This window comes from Rhea americana, unplaced genomic scaffold (genome assembly GCF_003343005.1).
Source record: "Rhea americana isolate MKP2758 unplaced genomic scaffold, rheAme1 scaffold_344, whole genome shotgun sequence".
In the NCBI taxonomy this organism is placed as follows: Eukaryota; Metazoa; Chordata; class Aves; order Rheiformes; family Rheidae; genus Rhea; species Rhea americana.
The window spans coordinates 468,114-489,289 of record NW_028186473.1 but is presented as its reverse complement, the minus strand read 5'-3'; the positions used below and the strand labels follow the sequence as shown (position 1 = coordinate 489,289).

The window sequence follows — 21,176 nt, the reverse complement described above, 5'->3', positions numbered from 1 at the left end:
CAAAAAGAGAACAGGGGAATGTGAAAGAAAGATGAAAAGAATATCATAAGAAAGGATTTTTTTCCCACATTGTGGAAAAAAATGCTCTGCAAAATTTGGTTTGTAGACAATTTCTTGTATAAGAAGTCATGCTTTTTTCAATATGTCATGACAAGCACTAGGACCTCGCTGCAGGCACTGTTTTTCTAAATAATAGCAGCTAGGAGAGCTCTTCTCGCTGGGCTGCGTATGGCCGGGCCAGGACCATGGCCTGACAGTCTTAGCAACRCGAGAAAGCACGTTTTCCCTCGGGGTTTTACCTGAATGAGTAATTCGACCAGACACAGCTTTTGCAGGGGCCATTTTGGTGGGCTGGGTGTGGGCTGTCCTTTGCCTCTTCTCCAGGCTCCACAGCCATGGTTGCCTCCAACCCTGTGTTAGCACTGTTTTCAGGTGTACGCTTATGAATTAGCTAATGCCAGAATACCTTTTGTTCTATGTGCTGCATAGGTAAACTTTACCTTCTGGTTTAGCTCCTGTTGCCAAGTTTAAATACGTTTCCCTGGCAGCAGTTGCAGGTCACTGTGGACCTTATGTTCAGAAGCACATTCGTGGAGCGTTTTTTGTAGGTGTAAACTGCTGGAGTTTTTTGCRTCAGGCTTATGTGAGCTTGTAAACTTGGAGACCTGAAAATCACTCAGTTGTCTCTGGCTTTATGAACACAGGATAAGGCACACAGAGAGGAGACTGCATAAAAACCACCATTCCAAAAATGTGTCTTAAGTGCAGCTTCAGGTTTTGGAGCTTTTGCATCCTGTTGGATTTCAGCAAGTTTCCGGCCGCTGTATTTGTTCTGTTATTTCACAAGTGTCCGCGTCCACATACGTTTCAGGYATTTCGACTATGAAGATTATTTTGGGTACAAGCACACAAATAGTATCAGTGAATTCAAAGAGCCTGTTTGCATACTTAAAGCAAATGTGCCGTAGTTCTGTGCTGAACCAATACCTCAATTATTTTTTTAATGACATTAAAATCACATTAACACACACTTGGGAGCATTATTCAGACACTCAGCTTTCAGAAGTTTTTAGGCTCTGTCTTGCCTTCATTAATCTCCATATTTTGTAGTACATAAAATAAAAACATAGCCAGATTTACATTTGGGGAGAAAAAGCCTGGAATATGCGGTCTGCATGCAATATGATTAAGGTGGCATCAATGAAATGGTTTTGATTGGGGATGTTTGAGTGCTGCTTGTGTCGATCATGCTGAACTCGTGTTAAACTATGCACTTACTTTTCTCATTGTGTTGAAGAAAAATTTAAAAAGGGGAACGTGAAGTTAAATTATTGGGAGTTCTCATAAATGACTTTACCTGAAGCCACACCTTTGTACCCAGGCAGAGCTTTTCAGTTTGTRTAGTGAATGCATTGCATAATCCAGTATGCTTCACAAATCCACTTTTAAGACTAGAAAAACAAGTGATGTTTCTGGATGAAGATCGACATTTAAGTTGTGCAAAGTGTAATTTTACTGAACTAGTTCCTTCCAATTTSCCTGTCTTTTAAATATCAGAGAGAKCTGCTGGAGTTTTAAACAGAGCAGTTCTTTTGCATCAGTTTGCTACTGCTTTGAAAGTTATTACSTGGGTAAGAAATACCTCACTGGAAAAAGTATCTTCTTTTCCCATTGTTGCATAACTTCTAAGGCTAAAATGAATTTGCCTAATCTTGCCCCATTGTCCCTCAAGATCAATTAAGTTAACTGACAGTATGTTGGAATCAAACACATCAACAGGAAAATCTTGAGGTGCAGAATTAGAATATATTTGCAACTCATTTGTACCTCAGAAGTCACAGGAAAGCACGCATGACGTGGAAAGACTTGAAGAAAARCTATAATATATGGAGTGACTGATCAGAATGTGTTTGTTAAAGTTTGCATTGTAGCTTGATTTTTCTGGAGCTCTTTTCATGGAAGCTAGCTGGTGAAGAYGTCAGTTTTACCAGTCCCCAAAGACAGGACCTCCAGGACTTCAGCTGGAGCTCCTGGAGCTCTGCATGATGGGTTTGCAGATTAGAGCCAGAGCAGATTAAGGATTTTTCCTCTAATGCTTCTTATTAGCAGTTTGTTTCAAATCTCATTAAATTTCATTAATTTTAAAAACTCTACTCTCAGAAATCCAATAGCATGTTGTAAATATCATAGGTTCCTACAATTATATAAGTAATTTTTGTTGTAATCTGCTGTGTTTTTATTGCTACTACTCGCTGTGCTTTGATTGTGGGGGGCACCTTTGGGATTTTAGCTTAGACCTCAGGCACACWGAGCCACTGCCTGGCTTATCTCTGGTGCTACTGCTTTTATTCAGTAACCTGTCAGTACAGCGTAGTGTGTCTGACTCTACAATATAGTGTGCAGTTGACGTTGCTAAATTATTCTGTGACCATAGAAACTGGATGAACCAAACGCATTGTGCAGCAAGGCTATGAAATCAGCCTGTTAAACTGGAACTATTATTAATCCCTGATCAACACAGTGGTAGTTTAAATACATGTTCTTCCATTTGAAATATTTCTGTGATAATGAAAATTATAATTTAACAGCATCTAATTATAATGRTAACATCTCTTAGCACACAGATTTAATATTTTGAAAGGATTAAGTTTTATTTATTTATATATTTATATTTTATATAATTTATATATTTATATCATAGATTTATTTATTTTCTATTCATACTTTTCTTTCATTAAAGTGAAATTAGATTTAAACATGAAACCAGCAAAGGTTTGGAGTATCTTTCATCTATTTTTCTTTCTGATTGCAATGAGTTTTAAAGAAGCACAGTCAAGACATACCACCAGTTGGACTTTTCACTCTATGTAATGTCTCTACTTGTATCTCAGACGAAGGAAATGACTTTACAGCTCTCTGAAATCCCTCGGTSGCTTTCCATGGGAATATTAGCGGTTCAGTTTTCTGGTCTGTTTTTAARTTTGCTGAAATTCATAGAATCATAGAATAATTTAGCTTAGAAGGAACATCGATAGTTTATTTGGTCTAACACCTCTACTCAGAGCAGGGTCAATTTCAACATTAGAGCATGTTGCATAGGCCTTGTTCTGTCAAGTTTTGTATATTCCCAAGAGAGAGATCCCACAGCCTCTCTGGGCCTGATTCCAGTGTCTGAAACCCCCATGTGATTAAAACATTTCTCCTGATACTACATCAGATTTTCCCTTGCTGTGACTTGGGCATTACCCCATCTCCTTTCACTCCGAGAAGAGCCTGACTCCATCCATTAGGTGGTTGCGGACAGCAGTAAAATCCCTGCTTTACCACCTTTTTTCCAGGCTGAGCAAACCCTTTCKCCCCTTGCACACCTTGTGCTCCAGCCTCCAGCCATCCTGGTGGCCTCCACTGAACTTGCTCCAGTATGTCCATCTCTCTCGTGCTGAGGAGCCTGGCCCTGGACCCAGCACTCCAGATGTCTCACTAGTGCTGAGGAAGAGGAAGGGCTCACCTGCCTCCACCTACTGCTGCCCTCTTACTCATACAGCCAAGTATGAGGTTTAATGCCCTTGCCATGATGGCATATTGCTCGTGGTCAGCTTGGTGCCCTCCAGGACCCCCAGGTCCTTCTCTGCAGAGCTTCTTCCCAGCCAGTTGGCCCAAGCCAGTGCTGGTGCATGGATTAGTCAGGCTTTGAAGCAGGACTTGTGTTTGCCTTTGCTGAACGAACTTCCTGAGGTTTCCATCAGTGCATCTCTYCAGCCTGTCAAGGTCCCTCTGATCAGCAGTCCTGCCCACCAGGGCCATCAGCCACTCTCCCAGATTTGATGTTATCTGCAAGCTTTCTGTGTGTGTGTGTGCGCACGCATGCGCGTGCCACCATGTTGTCCAGGTCATTAATAAAGATGTTAAGCAGTATTAGCCCCATAATCAATCCCTGGGATACTCCACTAGAAACGAGCCATCAGTTGGACTTTGAACCACTGACCACAAACCTTCCAGCCTGACTGTCCAACTGTTTTTGCCCCTACCTTGTAGTCTACCCATTTAGTTCATATCTCATCAGTGGAAAATGTCAGGAAACTATGGGTGAAAGTATCAAAAGCCTTACTAAAGTCATGCCAATGCTTACAAATGATGAGCTTCAGTATCCATTTCCCTGTCTTTATGGTGAACATTGAGTCCTGATGCCCATCCCTTACTGACTCATCTCTGTTTAACAGTTACAATTTCATGTTTCAAAACAGCTAGATAAGGAGGATCTTGTTTTGGTCACATAGTTGAATTGTAGAAATAGCAGATTGCTTGTAGTCATGGGTGTGAATGCTGAGCTCATGATCAGAACAGGCATTATCTGCAACTAAGGAGAAGAGGAGGACTGAAAGAAAAAGAGAACAGAAATGAAATAATTAAAAAGAGAAATCTCTACCCTTGTTTTTCCTCTTCTAAAAAATYAGGAATCCACTATAAAAACTCTTTCATTCTGCTGGTTTTGCTGAACACAGGAAGAAATAAGATGAACTTTACTACTGTGAAGTACCTGGCATGTTCTCTGCGTAAGTGCTAAACCTTGCCCTCAGCCTTGGTAATATTGCTGATCAGATAGTGGGTTTGGCAAATGTGAAAAATAATGCCACCCTGTTACCCCATACCTCCAAAACAAACAAACGAAAAAACTTGGCACTTTCCTGCATTATGTTGATAATGTGTTTTAAACAAAAAAGCAAAGACCCCCAAGACTGCGCATACTTCAGATACTGCTGTGACCGCAGTCTTTGCCTTGCTCTTTCCCGGGAATTTCACAGTCAGTGTCTTGGGACAGGCTGATGCTTTTTCCGTGCTCCTTTTTCATGAAGTCCTTTCTGTTACCTCAGGAAAGAATGGCAACCAGTATTGTAAAACACTAGGGATCAAATCAGCCATAAGGATTTTTTGTCATTTTACTKTAAATATGAACACTAAGGTATTTTTCATGCTGTTTTTAAAAGGACGTCTGTTTGAACTGTATGTTGGACACTCACTAGACTAAAGTTATTTCTTTATTCAACTGTGCCCTGACTATTTTACTGTAAAAACATTTTTGTAATGTCTTTCTCCAAATACAATAGCTCAGGTAGCGGTCCTCTTGAGCTTTTATTCTTGTAGTGGACTTTAAGTAAGTGGGCAGTTAGTTATATTTAAATCAGGGCAGCTAGTGGTGTATAAAGCTGAAGATGGATGTAAGTGTTTCTAAGAGCAGCACCTAGAATGCTAAATCGTCTTAACTATCTATTAGAAAAGCTGCTTTTTTTGTAGCTACCTTGCAGCTTATTCCAGAAAACAAGAAGTCAGCTGGGATACTACATTACAGTGAAAAAAGATAAATGGTTAATGTTTATGAAAGGGGCTATATGACTTGGTCTTTTCAATAGCCAGGAGTTGGTCATGACACAGGAGATATTTACCCARTTTTATCTTCCAGTATTCCTGAAGTTAAACCTGCAGTTCACATAGTTTACATCAACATAGGGAAAGCTGAGTGTATATTATTCCTTCTAAATCTGCTTACATATGTCATTCTCATCTTCTGAATTAAAAAAAGAAATAGGCTCTGTCTAATCTGCTAACCCCAGGCGACTTTTACGTTACACCTATTGCCGTGGGAGACTGCACAGCAGCCTTTTGCAGATGGACATAATCATTCTTCTACGTGAATCTCAGGCTGCCTTTCGGRAGGTTTATTTTTATACTGCTGACACCGGAATGCCATAAACTCTGTGTAAAAATAAAGACAATGAGAGGAGCTGCCCTTCGCCGGGCTGTGACGCTCGGCCGGCGACCGGACGTTGTGCTGCRCATCGCTTCGTTGTTTGAGCGAGGTTCAGCGACACCAAAGAGAACGCAGCAGAATTAGTTTTTTCCACACGCTGCATTATTTAGCTTTCCCTCTTTTCAGCTCATTTTCAGCAGTGAAAGTAGTCACATGATGTAACATTGAGTAGAGATGGGTAGATACTTAATAGGATTTAAAAGCTGGCCGRCGCAGCCTAGTAAATGGGAACGGAGCGCCGAACGCGCAGCCTGGCTGACGAGCAGGGTAGCACAGTCAGGAAAGCAGCTAGGATTTTGCTCCTAGTGAAAATCACCAGCTAAGCAGAGCACAAACAAAATCACCTCCTTGCTTTGTCATCTCTCATGCCCGTGTTCGCAGCTAAGCTCTTGTCAAATTCGTGTTCAAGCMTATAAAACCCCCAGCAGAATCTCACTATTTTTGGTGGGGAAGTTGCACCAAAAATTACTTTGTACCGTAAGACATCCATAACAAACATGTGATGCCGGCATCAAAAACATCAGCTTGAGCCATTTYTTCATCCTTAGCTGAGGTCCAAGTATGTTTCCCCCTGTTTGGGCAGGGAGCAACCCCCAACCAGTGCTGCTCTTTCCCATAACCCTGCTAAAAGGGCGGCAAATGAATGAGCTACCGCTGGGTCCTGTCTGCTACCAGCGATGCGGTCGGGTACACGGAGGGGACTACACACCAGCCTGTGCGCTGTGTACRGGTGCGATTTGTGGCTGTCTCTCCAGGGATGTATTTTGTAGAAGCCTGTACTTGAGGCTGCCTAGATAGCAGAGGTTAGTCCCRTATTAGCATTATTTTTGGTGCAGTTAAGTGCCCCCAGGAGAGGGTGGCATGGCCAGTCTAGCCTTCACGCTGCCTTAAGGGAGGCTGCAGAGGAGCTGCTGACCGCTTTTGGCTGTGGGACGGCCAGGTGGCCGCTGCAGAAACGTGCCGTTTGGCTGGGGACTTGTTTGCCTGGTGGGGACGGCAGAGACGGGGCTGAGGGCTGGGGAGCGGAGCTGCAGGCCTGCCCTGCGCCGGGCTGTGCTGGGCTCCTGCAGGGGCCCCGCGGGCTCCCACGCCTTCTGCTGGCCGGCAGCCCCCCGTGAACACCGCCAGTGCACGGCGAGGGCTGTCACGGTAAGTGCCTTCCTGTTCCTTCCAGGTAGAGATTGATCCAAATGGCTCAGCTCGCCGATTTACCATTTTCACAGGCATCTTTCTCAATAGAAAAGTCTCCAAGCCTTGCTGGAATTTGTCAAGTTGTGAATACTAGTTGCTGCTTAGCTCCATTTCCTCCTGAAATCCAGCAGCAACATGAGCATTGTCCTGTGAAAGAAAGCTCTGCTTCGCTCTTTGCACTGCTAACTGAGGTCATCTCGAGCCTCATCTGCTCTCTGAGTCAGGGTATAGCAAGGTTTCACGTAGGATGTGCACCGTCTGCATGTGTTGCTACAGTAAAAAAGCAATAATTTTAACCCAGAGAAATTACTTCCAGCTTGGAGAGTCAAAAAGACTTAAACCTACAGGAGACACAGCTTTTGGAGTTAGATGTGAAAATTCAGCATTAATTTGCCTTGGTTGATGTGTTAGTTGGATGCACCAGCGTTGATRAGCTGCAGAGCAAGCTAAGCTGCTGGTGGCCTGGGCTGGCCGAGCGTGCGGTGCCGCCGGCCACCTCCAAACGCRGGCGCTCGCCCGGCAGCTGCGCGCCCAGCGCAGCGGGAGCGCTCGGCACCCCGCTGTTGGTCCTAGGTGCTCGGTGTTTATGTCAGGTTTCCTTTAACGCCCCTCATTTCCRCGTGTTCCTCTGGAGCGTTTCAGCTCCCTTCAAGGCGCTCCCTTCTCAGTTTATCCGACAGGATGCGGAGGGCTTTTCGATCAGAGATCGTATTACCTGTGCTGGGCTGGCAGCAGCGTGCGCCAAACGTATTTGCAATTCAGTTTTAAATGGATTCAAGGTCAGTTTRTTGGAAATGTGACTTGGCTGGTGTGGAAGGGAGCAGAGAGAGCTGATTTAAGAAAAACGAGGCCTTGGCCACAACAGCAGTGCGAAGGGATGGAGGCTGATAGCTCTTTCTGGTACGTGGGAGCTGCGGAGGGGCCACGGGRGCTGGATTTTGGAGCCATGCATGGTCCAGGGCGTTCACTAAGGCACTAATTCTCCGTTGCTGTGGCCCAGCTGGCAGAGCTGCCCGCGGGTAACAGAGGAGAAGATGGCATGTGCGACCTCTTCCTGCAATCCTGCAYGGGACATTCAGCCACTGGCAGCTCTGGCTTCCGTCTTCCAAAAAGTTGCCTATATTTTGTCTGGATTTTTTTCCTTGTCAGATTGGTAGAGGGGAAAAATGACTCCCTTCAGCTGGTGACAGGGCTAGACGACTGCTTGCGAGCTCTTCCAGCCCTGTTTTATGTGAGTTTCAGTGAACAAACTCTTGCTTATTTACTAAAYGCCTAAACAAAGTCAGTCCTTGATTTATCATGATCCCAGAGCGGGAGTTTGCAGGCACCATGTGCTGGTAGTATTGTCATGGGGGTTTCCGCATAAAGGAAATTTCCTTCCTAGTGTTGCTTCGAGATAAGTTGGATTCTCTGTTATCAATACGGCTGTGAGAGCTGCTTCCGTTTCCCCGCCGCGCATGTTTTGCATGTTGTGCGTTTCTCTTTACCCTTGGGAAACGAGTGTTTTCACAAGCTGCAGGACACTCAGAGCTCCACCCGTATCCTCTAGTTGTAATTAATCTTCAAAATCTCAAAGTGCGATTGTGAAGCTCTGAAGGACGTTTGTCAAAATGATCATGAGATTCATAAGTAGCGCTTCAGGGCCCATCACTGGTGCTAAGTCGGCGATATTGTCCTTATGCACGTGCTCGGCCCTTAGCATATGGCTTTTTGGATAGCTGTACCCGTGAAAAGTGTAGCAGTTAGGCTCTGTGCATAGCTGTATTTTCTGAGCTGTAGGTACCGGTTTTCCGTACGTCTGTTTCCTTCTCTCTCTCCAGCCCCAAACTAAAATTCATTGCTTTTAATTCTGTGCGTGTTTTAACGTGAAACACCAGAGCAGAACAGTGCAGCTTATCAGTTTGAAGGGGTTGGTAGAAGGGTTGCAAAAACCTGCAGCCGTTGAGAAATGCCGTGCAGAAATAATCGGGAGAGGCTTTAGCGTGACCAGCTCCAGCCACGCAGCTTGCAAAACGCGCTTGGGCCTTGTTTCTCCTTGCRGTATCCTGCAAGGAGAGTTAAATGACAGCGGCGGTAAAAACGGCTCTGCCWGCCCCGCTCCGGGGTTTCTGCCGCAGGGGACCGGAGGGGTGAGCTCGTCCTCCCGCCGCGGCCGAGGGGCGGGAGGGGGACGGAGGGCGGCGGAGGGCTGCCCGGATGCCCGTGCAGGCCGGGCACTGGCGGAGAGGCGGCGCTGAGCCCACGGCGCCGGGACGAGGGGAAGCAGGAGGATGGGTGGGGGCCGGGTGAGGAGGCGGTGGGGCGGCGAGGAGCCGGCCGAGCCCCCGAACCGCGCTCCGTAAACAGGAAATGAGAGGACCGCAGGGCGCGACGCAGCAGAGCAAACGGGAGGGTAAAAAGGGGAGAGGCAGCAACTGTGTTTGAACTGGGCTGAAAAAAAAAGCCCAACCGCACGCGTAGTGGGAGAGCTGCCGAAGCGTCGTGGGCCCCCGCGGCGACGGAGAGCCTGGGGGCAGCACCCCTGTCCCGTCCCTCACCTGTCCTTTCGGGAGGTTAAGGATGCTCAGGCGGCAGGGAAGGTGCCGCTTCGCTGAGAGCCTCTCCCCCGCGTCCCCGCTGCCTGGGAAACGCTCTTCTGGCGTCCGCTCTCAGCCCCGCTGGGGAGCCGGTKTGGGGCTGGGGAGCCTTTTTGGGGAGAGCTGTGTCCGCCTCTCGCTGGGGCCCGTCCCCAGCTGCCGTCCCTTCCCGCAGCGGCCCCGCGTGTCGCAGCCTGGCTTGGCCGCGCCGCCGGGTTTCCCGTGTCTTGTCTGTGACCTGTGCGAAACGGGGCTCTGACCCTGCACCTCCTCTCGCGGAGAGCACGCGCTGCCCAGCGCTGCCCTCCTCCCCGCCGGCACCTCCCAGCATCGTCCCAAACTCAGCCGGAGGCTTGTTGATAACCTGGCTTTCGACCAAAGCTTTTGGGCATCTTCCCAATGATGTTCCACAGCTTGCTGGTGCGTACGACGTTTTGAGTGTCCGACCTTATTTTCGGCGTCCTGTCCATCCTTGTGTCCCTTCGAGATGAGCGTAGCCGCGGGGGGTCTCAATGCCGCGCGCTGTGCAGGGGCGGCAGAGAAACAAGCTCGCCGCGCTGGTCTGGGGCCTGCTGCAGCTGCGAATCTGGCCGAGGGAAGCATGGTAACTTCTGCTGGAGTTTTTGCAAGGCTTTTATTCTGTGACTCATTCATTTAAAAAAATACTGCTCCTAAAAGGATGGATTAGTAGACAAGCAGTTATGCAGATACAGCATTCCCAGGAACTTGCTATAAGTAGTTCTTTAAAATATATTTAAGGTTAGCAGAGACTATGTTTAAATCATAAGTTGCTCTTTCCTCTAGTCAGATGTATTGGTTTTTCCCCGCTTTGACCCGGGATTGAACAAACTATGCCGGCACACTGCCGGCGTGAATTGCAGCGCGGTTGGGAGACGCTGCAGGTTTTGCCCTCAAAGGCAGTAGTTATCTTCACGGCAGGTGGGACGAGGCTCRGGCTCTCCGCTGAGCGGGCCCGTTCTCCTCTTCGCGCGCCGTTATTGGCACCACGGCCACGAGGACGCTGCGGCGGCGCGAGGAGCGTGGCGGCGGGTCGCCCCGAGCGCTGCGGAGCAGCCACGGCTCTTGCTGGCTTCCTGTTTTCACCCTGCCTGGCAGCAGGGCTCTCCTTCGTAGAAAGCAAAGACAAACAAGCGTAACACAGGGTGTCAGTTTGTTGAAAGCGTCTTGGTGCATTTCCACAAAAATCACCTTTTAAGTTTTTCCAAGCCACCTCCCCCCCCCTTCTATTTTTGTTGTTTAATTTCCCACCCTTATAGGTGGGTCARAGCTGTTACACGTGTGGGACAGTTTCAGTGCATTAACTTCGGGTCGCTTCTTACCGCGCAGCAGGGTGGCAAGAGTAAATTCAGAAATACATGGGAGGAACTGAAATCTTGGTGTGCGGTTTGGGCAATTAGGCAAACCGTCACCGCAGCGCTGATGTGCCCTCCTGCTCCCTTTCAAATTCTCCCTCTTTAATCACCATCCTGTTGTCTTTGTTATTTATTTTCTTATTGTCTTTTCATATAAATAATAACTTATTTCCCAACTTTGTATCCTCTCCAGCTGCAGCTTCTTTTTTGTTGTTCTGTGTCACTAAGGGTCTGGAGGAGAAAAYTAGATAAGACTGTGCTGGGATCATGCCCCGGCCACGCTGCAGAAGCACTCACTGCCGGGAAGTGGACATGTAGCTCCTCTTGAAGGAAGGCATCCTCCAAAAGCTGGGCTAGTCAGATACGAAATTTCAGTTCCTCTGCACCATCATTAACATTTTCTATGTTTAAAACAACATGCTCAGAGTTTTAAGAAATGGGTGTGTTATGTTTTAGTTTAGGATTTACAAATCTTCATGTCCTGTTTCTCAAAGTGGCTTCAAACTTGCAAAGCCTCCAATGGGCAGTTTGGGTGTTCAGCAGCTTTGAAAAGCAGACCCCTCCGATTTGTATGTCTAATTATGGATTTTAGAGTCCAAGTTTGTCACCTGTGTTTTGACAAAGTCAACCCATAGTACTTCCCAACTCAGTGAAATGACTTTTTTCTAACAAGTAAGGGGTTGATCCAAAGCCCCTGATAAAAGACTTTGATTACTAAGTTATATGATATTTTCTGTCTGAGAGTCATTCTCTACTTGGTAGATAACTATTTAAGAGTTTATGAATTTACGTGGGCTATAATGAGCATGTGCATTAAGAGAGTTCTCTTGGCCAATATTTTCCTGTATAAGCAGTTGTGAAAGAGTCTGGGAAGGGAAAGTGGGAAGAGCCTATTTTTTTATGGCTTAAATGCAAGCCTGTTTCAAACATGCAGTTGTGGAAAAATTCATCTTGACATTGCATAAGTATAGTTATAAATGTTGAATCTGCAAATAAATATTATAAGGAGAGGAGAAAAAGTAAATGAGAAGCTTTGGTTTCTGCTCGCTTTTATACCTATGCGAATCCTATGATATTTCAGAGGATCTACTCTGGATTTAATGTAKGTATTCAAGAGAAGTTGGCCTGTTCTTCCAAAGGTGGAAGATAACTCCTGAGCAAATTACTGATCAGTTTGATCAGTCCAAAATGGCTTTTACGTTGCAGCTGTACAACAGACCTCTTCATACCTTAAGAAAGGTGCTTATATAATAAGCCGCGTGCAAGTCTGAAATCTATACTCCAGAGATACACCAYAGATAGTAACTCAGTAAAATTCCCAGTGACACTAGAAAATGTCATAAAATAGGAAGAAAGATGCATTTTTCCAGCTTTTCATGAAGTCTCAATTTCTGCAATGATTCTGCTTAAAAAAAAAGGAAGAAAAACAAAAAGCAAGGTTCTTTCATTTAATGTTTTAGACATGTTTGAGCATCACATTTTCATGTAGGTACGTAAACTGATTTATTTTGAGTAACGWCATGTTGTTTTCCCAACAGATGAACGTGAGGCAGTTCAGAAGAAGACTTTCACAAAGTGGGTTAATTCACACTTGGCACGTGTATCATGCAGAATTACAGATCTATACACTGACCTTCGTGATGGAAGAATGCTTATCAAGCTTCTGGAAGTTCTTTCAGGAGAGAGACTTGTGAGTGCCTGTTTGTTTATATTCACTGGGTTGCATTTTGTACTTTTTTGTCATAAAAACTGTGAGTGAACTCTTGGCTCAACTGAAGTCCGGCAAAACTACCAGTGATTTTAGATGGTTCAGTGTTAAATGTGCTCTTTTTAAGAAATGTCTTCCTACGTATTTAAAAGAAGCAAAAGTCTGTTGCTTCAAGAAGAGCTGGATCCAAACTCCGTTAACATACCTTCCTACTGGTTTCGGTAGGAATCAGAGGAAGTTGTCTTTTAAGGATTTTTACCAGTGAGATACTAAGTGTTTCCAGCAGCATACTGATTACCACCAAGTCTGCCAGAGGCAGAGCACTCGGGGTTTGCTGGCCCCATAGACCATCTCKGTAATGCTAAATTGCATATGCTGGGGAATGTCCCAGGACACCGTGGCCAGCTGGCCCCTGTCTGCACTAGTAAACACGGCCGCCAGACCTAGGTGGCTGCGTGCCGGCTGTGTGCATGCCCGCCTGCCCCGAGATATCCCATCCCCTGGAGTGTGCCTGGGGGTTTCTGAGGACAGCTAGCTGGCGAGGGCCAGATCCATGCTGGGGAGCGCTGACAGTTTTAACCATGTTGTTAGTCATATCCCAGTGCTCAGGAATGCTCCTGCATGTACCTGAGTTTACTAGGATAGATATGGCCTGGATTTTCCTTGGTTAGAGGTACATCTAAAATAAATAAATAATGGGTCAAATTCTTTCTTTTGATATGTTGAAAGAATCCCCTTGATACTAGCACAAGGGGCTGGTAAGTAAGAAAATCCATATAGTGAAAAATTCTGCTGCATCACAGGAAAACTAGACTTCAGGCAATGTCTGGGTATCAGCTTTTCACTCAGTTCCTTAAATGATGGCCATGTTCTTAACAACCTAATTTAAAGCAATCTTTTCAAAGAAATACGTGTCTTTAGCTAAGTCCTAAGGCTACATGAGGTTGCGACTGTGTAATCACTTGTCATCAAGTGCTCCTATTAATGGAAGCTCCATAGCTTAATACCCTGAGTAATGAATTGAACAGATGGCCTATAGTGTAGTATCTGTACAGTAAGGCAAAAGGGAGAGATTTCCAAATACATCTGTGATGGTAAGGAGACTCTGATATGCATAGAAGTACTCTGCCCTGGCACTCTGGAGGTGGAGATAAATACATTTCATGTTTGCCAACTATATGTTGCTCAAAATATGTTTCTCTCTTTGCCAAAAGACTTACTTCAGTGAGGTTTTGGTGTTGGACATGCTCATGACCGGTAGCACTGAAGTCAGATTCTATTTGCAGTCATACAGGAATAACTGAGATGTACCATTATTTAACAATTCAGGCTACACCTCTGCCACCTCAGTTTAAACCTTCCTATCTGCCTGCCACGATTGGACTTTCAGTATCAAATAGCAGTGGTGGAGCTCAGACCAGTTTTGTAACTTCCACTGTGTGATTCATTTACATTTTTCACTCTGAGTTTTGAAAAATGCAAACAACGCTTACGCAGCTGTTCTGGTGGGAGAGAGCAGGAGTCACCCGGTGAGACTGCTAGATCTGCACTTGCATCATCGTTCACGTATCGCATTGACAGCTGCCAGCACTACCACAAATTCTTATTCTGGCTTCGTTATCTCGGCCTCAGGATGGAGGACATCAGTCTCTGTTTGAACAGCACATTCCACCACACCTTCCTCCGCAAACAAGAATCCAGATAATGCAATTAACTAAACCTTGAGAGAATTACACACACTAAAAATATGTTAGTAGGATCAGCATGTAGTATTTGCTTGTTGACATTCTCTGTTTTTTTGGAATTTATTTTAGTTGCTATTGATTAGGTTCTGACATCTCCTTGCCACCACAGCAGAAATGTAAAGTCATTATCTTACCTGGAAAGCTTAAAATCAAGGTGAGAAACCTCAAATGGCAACAATGGAATAAAGAGACACAGAAACTAGCCTAGATCATTATTTTAATGCAGTGTACTTATTGATGCAGTAGAACAAGCAGAATTTTGTTCTTGTGTTCGAGACCATGACTTGGATTTCAGAGCTGGAATCATATACCTGTGAGGAGATTCCTGGATTTAGGATACTGATCTGGGAAACAGAACCACTCTTTGCCCTTCCTAAGACTTCCAGGCACATCTGACCAAGACCTGCATTTTTCAAGAAGTCTTGTGGCTTCTGACTCTGAAAACCCAGGGTCCTTGAAGGCATATTGGGGAACCTCCAAATGAGAGTGTACAAAATAGCTTCAATTCTCAAACTCTSTTAGGCCTCTTCCCAGGCTGTGACTCCTGTTTGATAGGAGCTGCCTAAAAACATTTATCCTCCTCAGAACTCATTATGTCAGTCACCAAAAATGGGGCAGTATTTGGGCTGCCGTAAGTGTCAAACCACTGTCTATCATGYTGCTTAACATTGCTTTTCTGTTTCTGTATATGTCCTCACTGGTCTCTATGCATTTGTTGTCTCTGGACTGTAAGTTCTCTAGACATAGACCTTTACAGCTACCTCCATCATGACAGGGACATCTGGGTATTGTGGGTAGTAATGACAGCAATAAATAAGAATGACTATGTATTTATCACAGAGTTGTTTGGACCTGAAGGCACGAGCTGCTGATCTGTGGCTTTCTTCAGTCTCTTGGTGCCTTATAAATAGAAGGGCAAAATTTGCATCTTCTCGTTTTCACTCAGTTGATTTCCAGTCCTAGATTTTAGTCCAGATCCTAGCTATTTAAGGTCCTCAGAATGGCACAGAATTCAAAAACAACATGATAGCATGCCATAGCCTCACAGAGCAAATATGGAAAGAATCCAATCAGTATGAAAAGACAGTTGTAATTTTGTTTGCGCACACTGTTAACCAGCTTCTCCCAAACAGAAAAATAAAGCCGAGAATTGTTTTCTGCATAAAACTGAGCATTTAGCTCAGTTTCTTCCAGAACAAGATAAAGGCTCGATAATTTCCTTAAAATTCCTGAATGCTCAAAGGTCAACTTGTTTAAGCAGATTCTCTATAGCAAATTCTGTCACGTTTTCTGTTGGAGAAGGGAAGGTTTTTGAAGTAATGTGGATCTTCCTGATAACATGCATGTGAAGATTTTGAGGTCATGTAAATGCAATAAGCAATGCTTTCAGTGCGCTTTCTTTTCCKCTGGTTAATTTTCTGGACCTGTTAGCCTGATAGAGGTGAAGCACCTGCCAGATGGGAGCTGGTACGTTGTTCTCCCGGCCATTTCTGTCTCACGATGAGGCTGTGCAGGAGAGTGTGGCAAGGGCAGTCTCGCCTTGTACAAACAGGTCTCAGGCTTCTCCTCCCCTTCTTCTCAAAGAGCAGTAGGTTAAAGCCTATATGACCTGCCCATGCAGATGTTCAGTAAAATTTAACATTCTGTCCTTTTTGGCCAGGTTAGCACCATTTTCTGGTTCTGTGCAGGGGTTTGAAGTGGCTTCACAGACTGTTAATAAATCATAGTTTGAATGGCCCTACTCTACACTAATAACAAGTTGTGGTAGTCCCAGCAGGGAATTTCTGAGCCAGAAAATCTGCCTAGAAGTCACTGTAGCACTAGAAAAGTCAGGTCTTTCCTGCTCTACAGGGTGCCGAATGTCCACTCTGGATCAAGGGTGAGGTTGGTGTTTTGCTTCTTAGAAACAGCCATGGTAGCAGCCCTTCCCATGTTTGAGGCACACCATCGTAAAAGCGGCACACCTGGTCTGAACTGTAAACACAGAGCCAGGGCCCCCGGGTGTGCCCTGGAGACCGGCGGGAGCGAGCGCAGCCCCGAGCCTCGCCGCCGCGGGCTCCTCTCCCTCCCTGGGAGTCCGCTTGTCCTTCGGAGTTTGCAACATTGGCTTAAATCTCTGGTCCAGTTTAACCACGTGCTTGGGTAGTAGGTAGCACCAGCAGCAAGGTGGCTCCGGGATCGTCCCTGTTGACAGCAGTGGGTCTGTGGTTGGATTAAGCCAATAATCACGTAAACTCGCTCCCACCGTCATTTACACTAGGGGCAGTTCACCCTGTACCAGCAGTGTCTGGGCATGTGTAAGTGTATGCATAGGGCGCACGCGCAGTTTGTGCCTCCTCTGGGGTCTTCTCACACCTGAAAGCAGTGCCGGCTTCCTGGGAATTTACCCCCTCGACGGGGCCGGCTGCTGGCGCGCTCTGCCGTGGTGCCCTGCCTCTGAAGGAGACCTGGCGGCAACCGAAAACTGAAGTGAAACTGATGGCCTCTCCAGCGAGAGTGTCCTGAAGGACATCTCTCCAGCAAGCGTTTCATCTTCATGACACATTGCTGTTCAGGCTACTGCTTCGGGGGAACAGAATGTGACTCTGGCTGAAACTCTTTGCCTTGAGTGCGGTCTGAGGGAGGATTTTGTCTCCACTGTTTCCATGGCTGGTTAATTATGTTCACTCCAGACAACAAAGAAGTGATGTCAATTAGTAGTTTGGCCGAGTACTTTTGGTGACATCTCAGTGAGCACTGAACAAGTTATTCAGCTGTAACTCTTATCTGCAGAACAAAGTTCCTTTAATTTTATTCAATTTTACAACTGACTTTTACATGCTGTTAATATAGGCATGGCTATCTTCATTTACACTGAGTCTTCATAAAAAAGCATTACTTTTGTGTGACTGCTTTCTTTTTTCCTTTTTTTTCCCCTCCTATGGAGAAATGGTTTGAAATAGATCTAGTCTTCTACTCCAATAACATCTGTCTTTCTTTAACTGCTCAAAAAGGCAATGAAATTTGCTTCTCAAGGTGTTTCATTACTAGCTTAGGGTCCAAATCTGAACCACCTTTTAGAGAGTGTGTATCTCTATTGGCAGACGTTCTCTGGACCATTACCAATTCCTTTTACTACGTGCATAGGCCAGTTATGAGTTCATTTCATATCTTTATCTTTGCAGAATCTTTTTTTCTTTTTAAATGTGGAAGAGCTTGTGCTGGTGAAAAGAAAAAAGCATTTTAGGGAAATGTAATAGGTATGGCATAAACTTAACAAAATCAAACATCCTTGAGAGAGTGAACGAATCTACTAGACTGAAAAACTGAAGGAAACAGAATATTTTGAAAAGCAAATGAAATTGGTTTCAACTCCTGTTCGGAAACTTGCTCCTGCTCTTGGTGAGGTCCATGGTTAATCTCACGGTTAGCCCTTCTGGGAGGAGCAGCTGGTGCAGCCCTGGTGCCAGGGGTTTTGGGCAGCCCAGCCCCAGGTGCTTGCAGGCTGGGACATGGGCACTCGGCTGCAGATTTGACGCCTGCTACCATTGTCCTTGCGTAAATGCATGGTGAGAGTTAAGGAGCAGTTGCGCCCCTCAAATGTGAAGAGCAAATATTTGTTCTGCAAAACTTGAAAAACAACATTTCTGGCTGGTAGCGAGCAGCCCGCCTGCCTGGACTGAACAGTTAACAAGAAACCTTTTCTTCTTTCTATAGCAATGCATGTTTTTCTTCTCACTTTTGCCTTCTAGCCCAAACCAACTAAAGGAAGGATGCGCATCCATTGCTTGGAGAATGTTGATAAAGCCCTTCAGTTCCTGAAAGAACAAAGAGTGCACCTGGAAAACATGGGCTCTCATGATATTGTGGATGGGAATCACAGGCTGACACTTGGCCTTATTTGGACTATTATCCTGAGATTCCAGGTAAAGATGTATACATACATAYATACATAAATACACATACACGTTTGAGTTTTCCATGCTTGTTTGTAATATGTTTTATTATGCTTATTAAGCGTGGAGCACTCCCAAGCCCTCTGGTATGATGGGAGTGAAAGATGCTTAGCATCTGGCAGAACATGCTTCAGAACTTAGAGGACAGAGTATAAATTAATCTTAATTGTACTGCTGATCTGTCATGGCAGCCGATGGGAGTTAGAGGCTTAGGTTTCCTGTGTCATATGCTTTTATTTTTAAAGTACTAATAATTATGAAGCCCCAGAACCCAAATAAACTCTTTTATTTTTATTTCCAGCAAGTTCAATCTTTTAAACACTTAAAGTAACAGCAAGTTGTTTGTAAAGCTATTATCTTTCAGTTTTAACTGGTACTGTTAATGTGCTTTTAACTTGCTTCTCTTGTTACTGTTGAGAGCCAGAACATCTTTCCAAAACCTTTGATGTTTTAGCTTTCTTTAAGTTTCACTTAAAGCTGTTTGCAGAATTAGTAGGGGTATTTCAAGTTCTTCAGATAGATAATAAATGATGGGGAAGGGAGTTCTTGTCTGAATGGAAGGGTACCTCTAGCTGTTCATGGAGGTCCTGCACTGAGGCTCTGCATGCAGATCCAGGGAACGCTTTCTAGGGAGAATTAAAAAGAAAGATCCCTTTGACAGACTGGTTAATGATTCGCCTCACTGATAGCACCTAAGCATCTTGCACATAGCATCTTGCACACATTCCTGCGGAGCAAGGGGGGACTGCTACCCTCAGCTGTTCCTACTTCAGCAGTGATTGTCCTTAACCCACTGACTTTGTGCTGAAGCAGAGTTGGGGCACTCACAGCAGGTGCTTTTGTGTCTCAGCTGGAGGCAGTGATTTCTCATTTTCCAGCAAGATGCATGTTGATTTTTGCCCTCAGTTAACAAAGGCTAGASAGTTCTTTTTCAGAAACCTGCAATAACAATAACATTCTCTTAACTTCCATATGGCTCAGTGTTTTTCCTAATATGAAAGTATTTTGCCTAATTTTCAGTGATGGCTGCGGAATTTCACCAAAGACTTTACATTAACTGAGCAGTAGTTATGTGGTACAGTACTTTTAAAAAAAGTATTGAGGCATATCCATAAGATAAGATATATTTGTTTATCCTTATGGAATATCAAGTTTTTCTTTTTATGTCTGAGAATCTAAAATATATCTTTGTGATGCTACTAAAGGCAGATTTTTGCCTCCAAGCTTGATGTCAGAAAATGTGTTTACTCCTGTGAAACTCCTGGTTAGGTTTTGCCTGTAGATTTCCTAGCAAGGACYTTACCTACCACAGATCCTCGACTCCACAAAGATAGTGTGCTCAGCATGCTGCAGGATGCATGCAGCACCTTGCAGGATGAGACTATACTGCTGTATAAAACAGATTTTGCCTTGTTAGTTGGAAATAAATATTCTGGTGAAGTTTAAACCTTTTTCTCTATGGACTAAACAAGTAATAATCCTCTGGTATAATAAAGGCAGATGAAGCTTTCTTTTGACGTGAAGGCACTTAAATGAAGAAGAGCCTTACRTACTCCTTCCTTGCCACTTGTGTCATCTAAGATTTCCTTGGTTACTCATGTTCTGATATAAATTTATTTCATTTTTTCAAAAAAGGCAAAAAAGGGGGGTTTCTCAGTAGTGAATTAATTAGAACTGCTTTGTTACTTTTAGATCCAAGATATCAGTGTTGAAACTGAAGACAACAAGGAGAAGAAATCTGCTAAAGATGCTTTGCTTTTATGGTGCCAGATGAAGACAGCTGGGTGAGTATAGATTAAGTGATTATCTCTAAAGCTCTTCTTATAGCATTTTAGGTTTTCACTAAAATCACTTTAAATGGACAAACACATATCTCTCCTTAAATGGATTGAACCAAAAGGAGTGAATTGATGTTTTTAAGTCAGAAAATTCTGAATTGATTATATTGTTATAAGTTCTGTATGATAAACATCTGAATCTGATAATCTGTGAATATGGAGTAATATGCCAACTCTTCTTTATTCTTATTCTGGAGAAATAACGATGCATTGGATGTTTCCAACCAACTTTTCCCTCTTTCCCTATCTAATGACATACAGATATGCAGAAAATAGCTTTTTAAAAAACAATTTCAGAAGCTTTGTCCCAGTCTACTGTTCCTTTGGAAGTTGTGATAGTTGAGTCCATTCTTGTAAAGAATGATATACCATTTGTAATATGTTGTTATTGTCAGAGTGAAAGTGAATTTAATCTGATTCCTGAGTTTCAATTTTTTATCATGCAATCTGGGAAAGATATATAGGGACCAGTCCTGTGCCATCTAAGTTACCATTAAACTCTCCCTTTTCAGTACAGTGTGAGCAGGCCAAGTTTGAGCTGGTGATTGGTATGTTCTGTCTGCACTTGTGTGTATTGATTGAGTAGGATTTTCTGAGCATTAAAAACTATTCTTAACTGTGGTCTCTTAAGGCAGACTACCATCCAAAGCCTAAAGTCCAAATGATACTATTTAGTAGATTGTATTTTTTACTTATTTTCAAAGATCATACATAAAATTGCTTCTTTTTCAATGGCATAAGATGCAGAAGTGTATTTTGTGTCAAAAGTGCTGAAATGTGTGTTCTGGCATTCATAAAGTATCCCTGTCCTGCAGACATAATGTCTTTCTATATCTATTCAGTGTAATGTAGTAGGAGCCACCCAGTAGGTGGATAAAATATCAGCAAAGGTGAAGGTTAGTCTCCTGTCTTGGGTGAATCGTCTGCTGTAAAGTAGAAGCTTGTGGAAGCAGAATTTGTTGCACAGAATATATCTTGAGAGCTACAAGGAAAATAAAACCAAC

The 21,176-nt window shown here is 44.2% G+C and overlaps 1 protein-coding gene across 2 annotated transcripts in view; it reads left to right on the top strand.

The window, feature by feature from the left end:
* SPTBN1 (spectrin beta, non-erythrocytic 1) overlaps positions 1 to 21,176 on the top strand; it is a 111,601-nt gene that overhangs the window by 41,068 nt on the left and 49,357 nt on the right. For both annotated transcript variants that reach the window (XM_085311576.1, XM_085311577.1), the window contains 3 exons: positions 12,485 to 12,636; positions 18,131 to 18,304; positions 20,027 to 20,118. In XM_085311576.1, the coding sequence (XP_085167702.1) occupies positions 12,485 to 12,636; positions 18,131 to 18,304; positions 20,027 to 20,118 (418 nt within the window). The remainder of the gene's footprint in view (positions 1 to 12,484; positions 12,637 to 18,130; positions 18,305 to 20,026; positions 20,119 to 21,176) is intronic.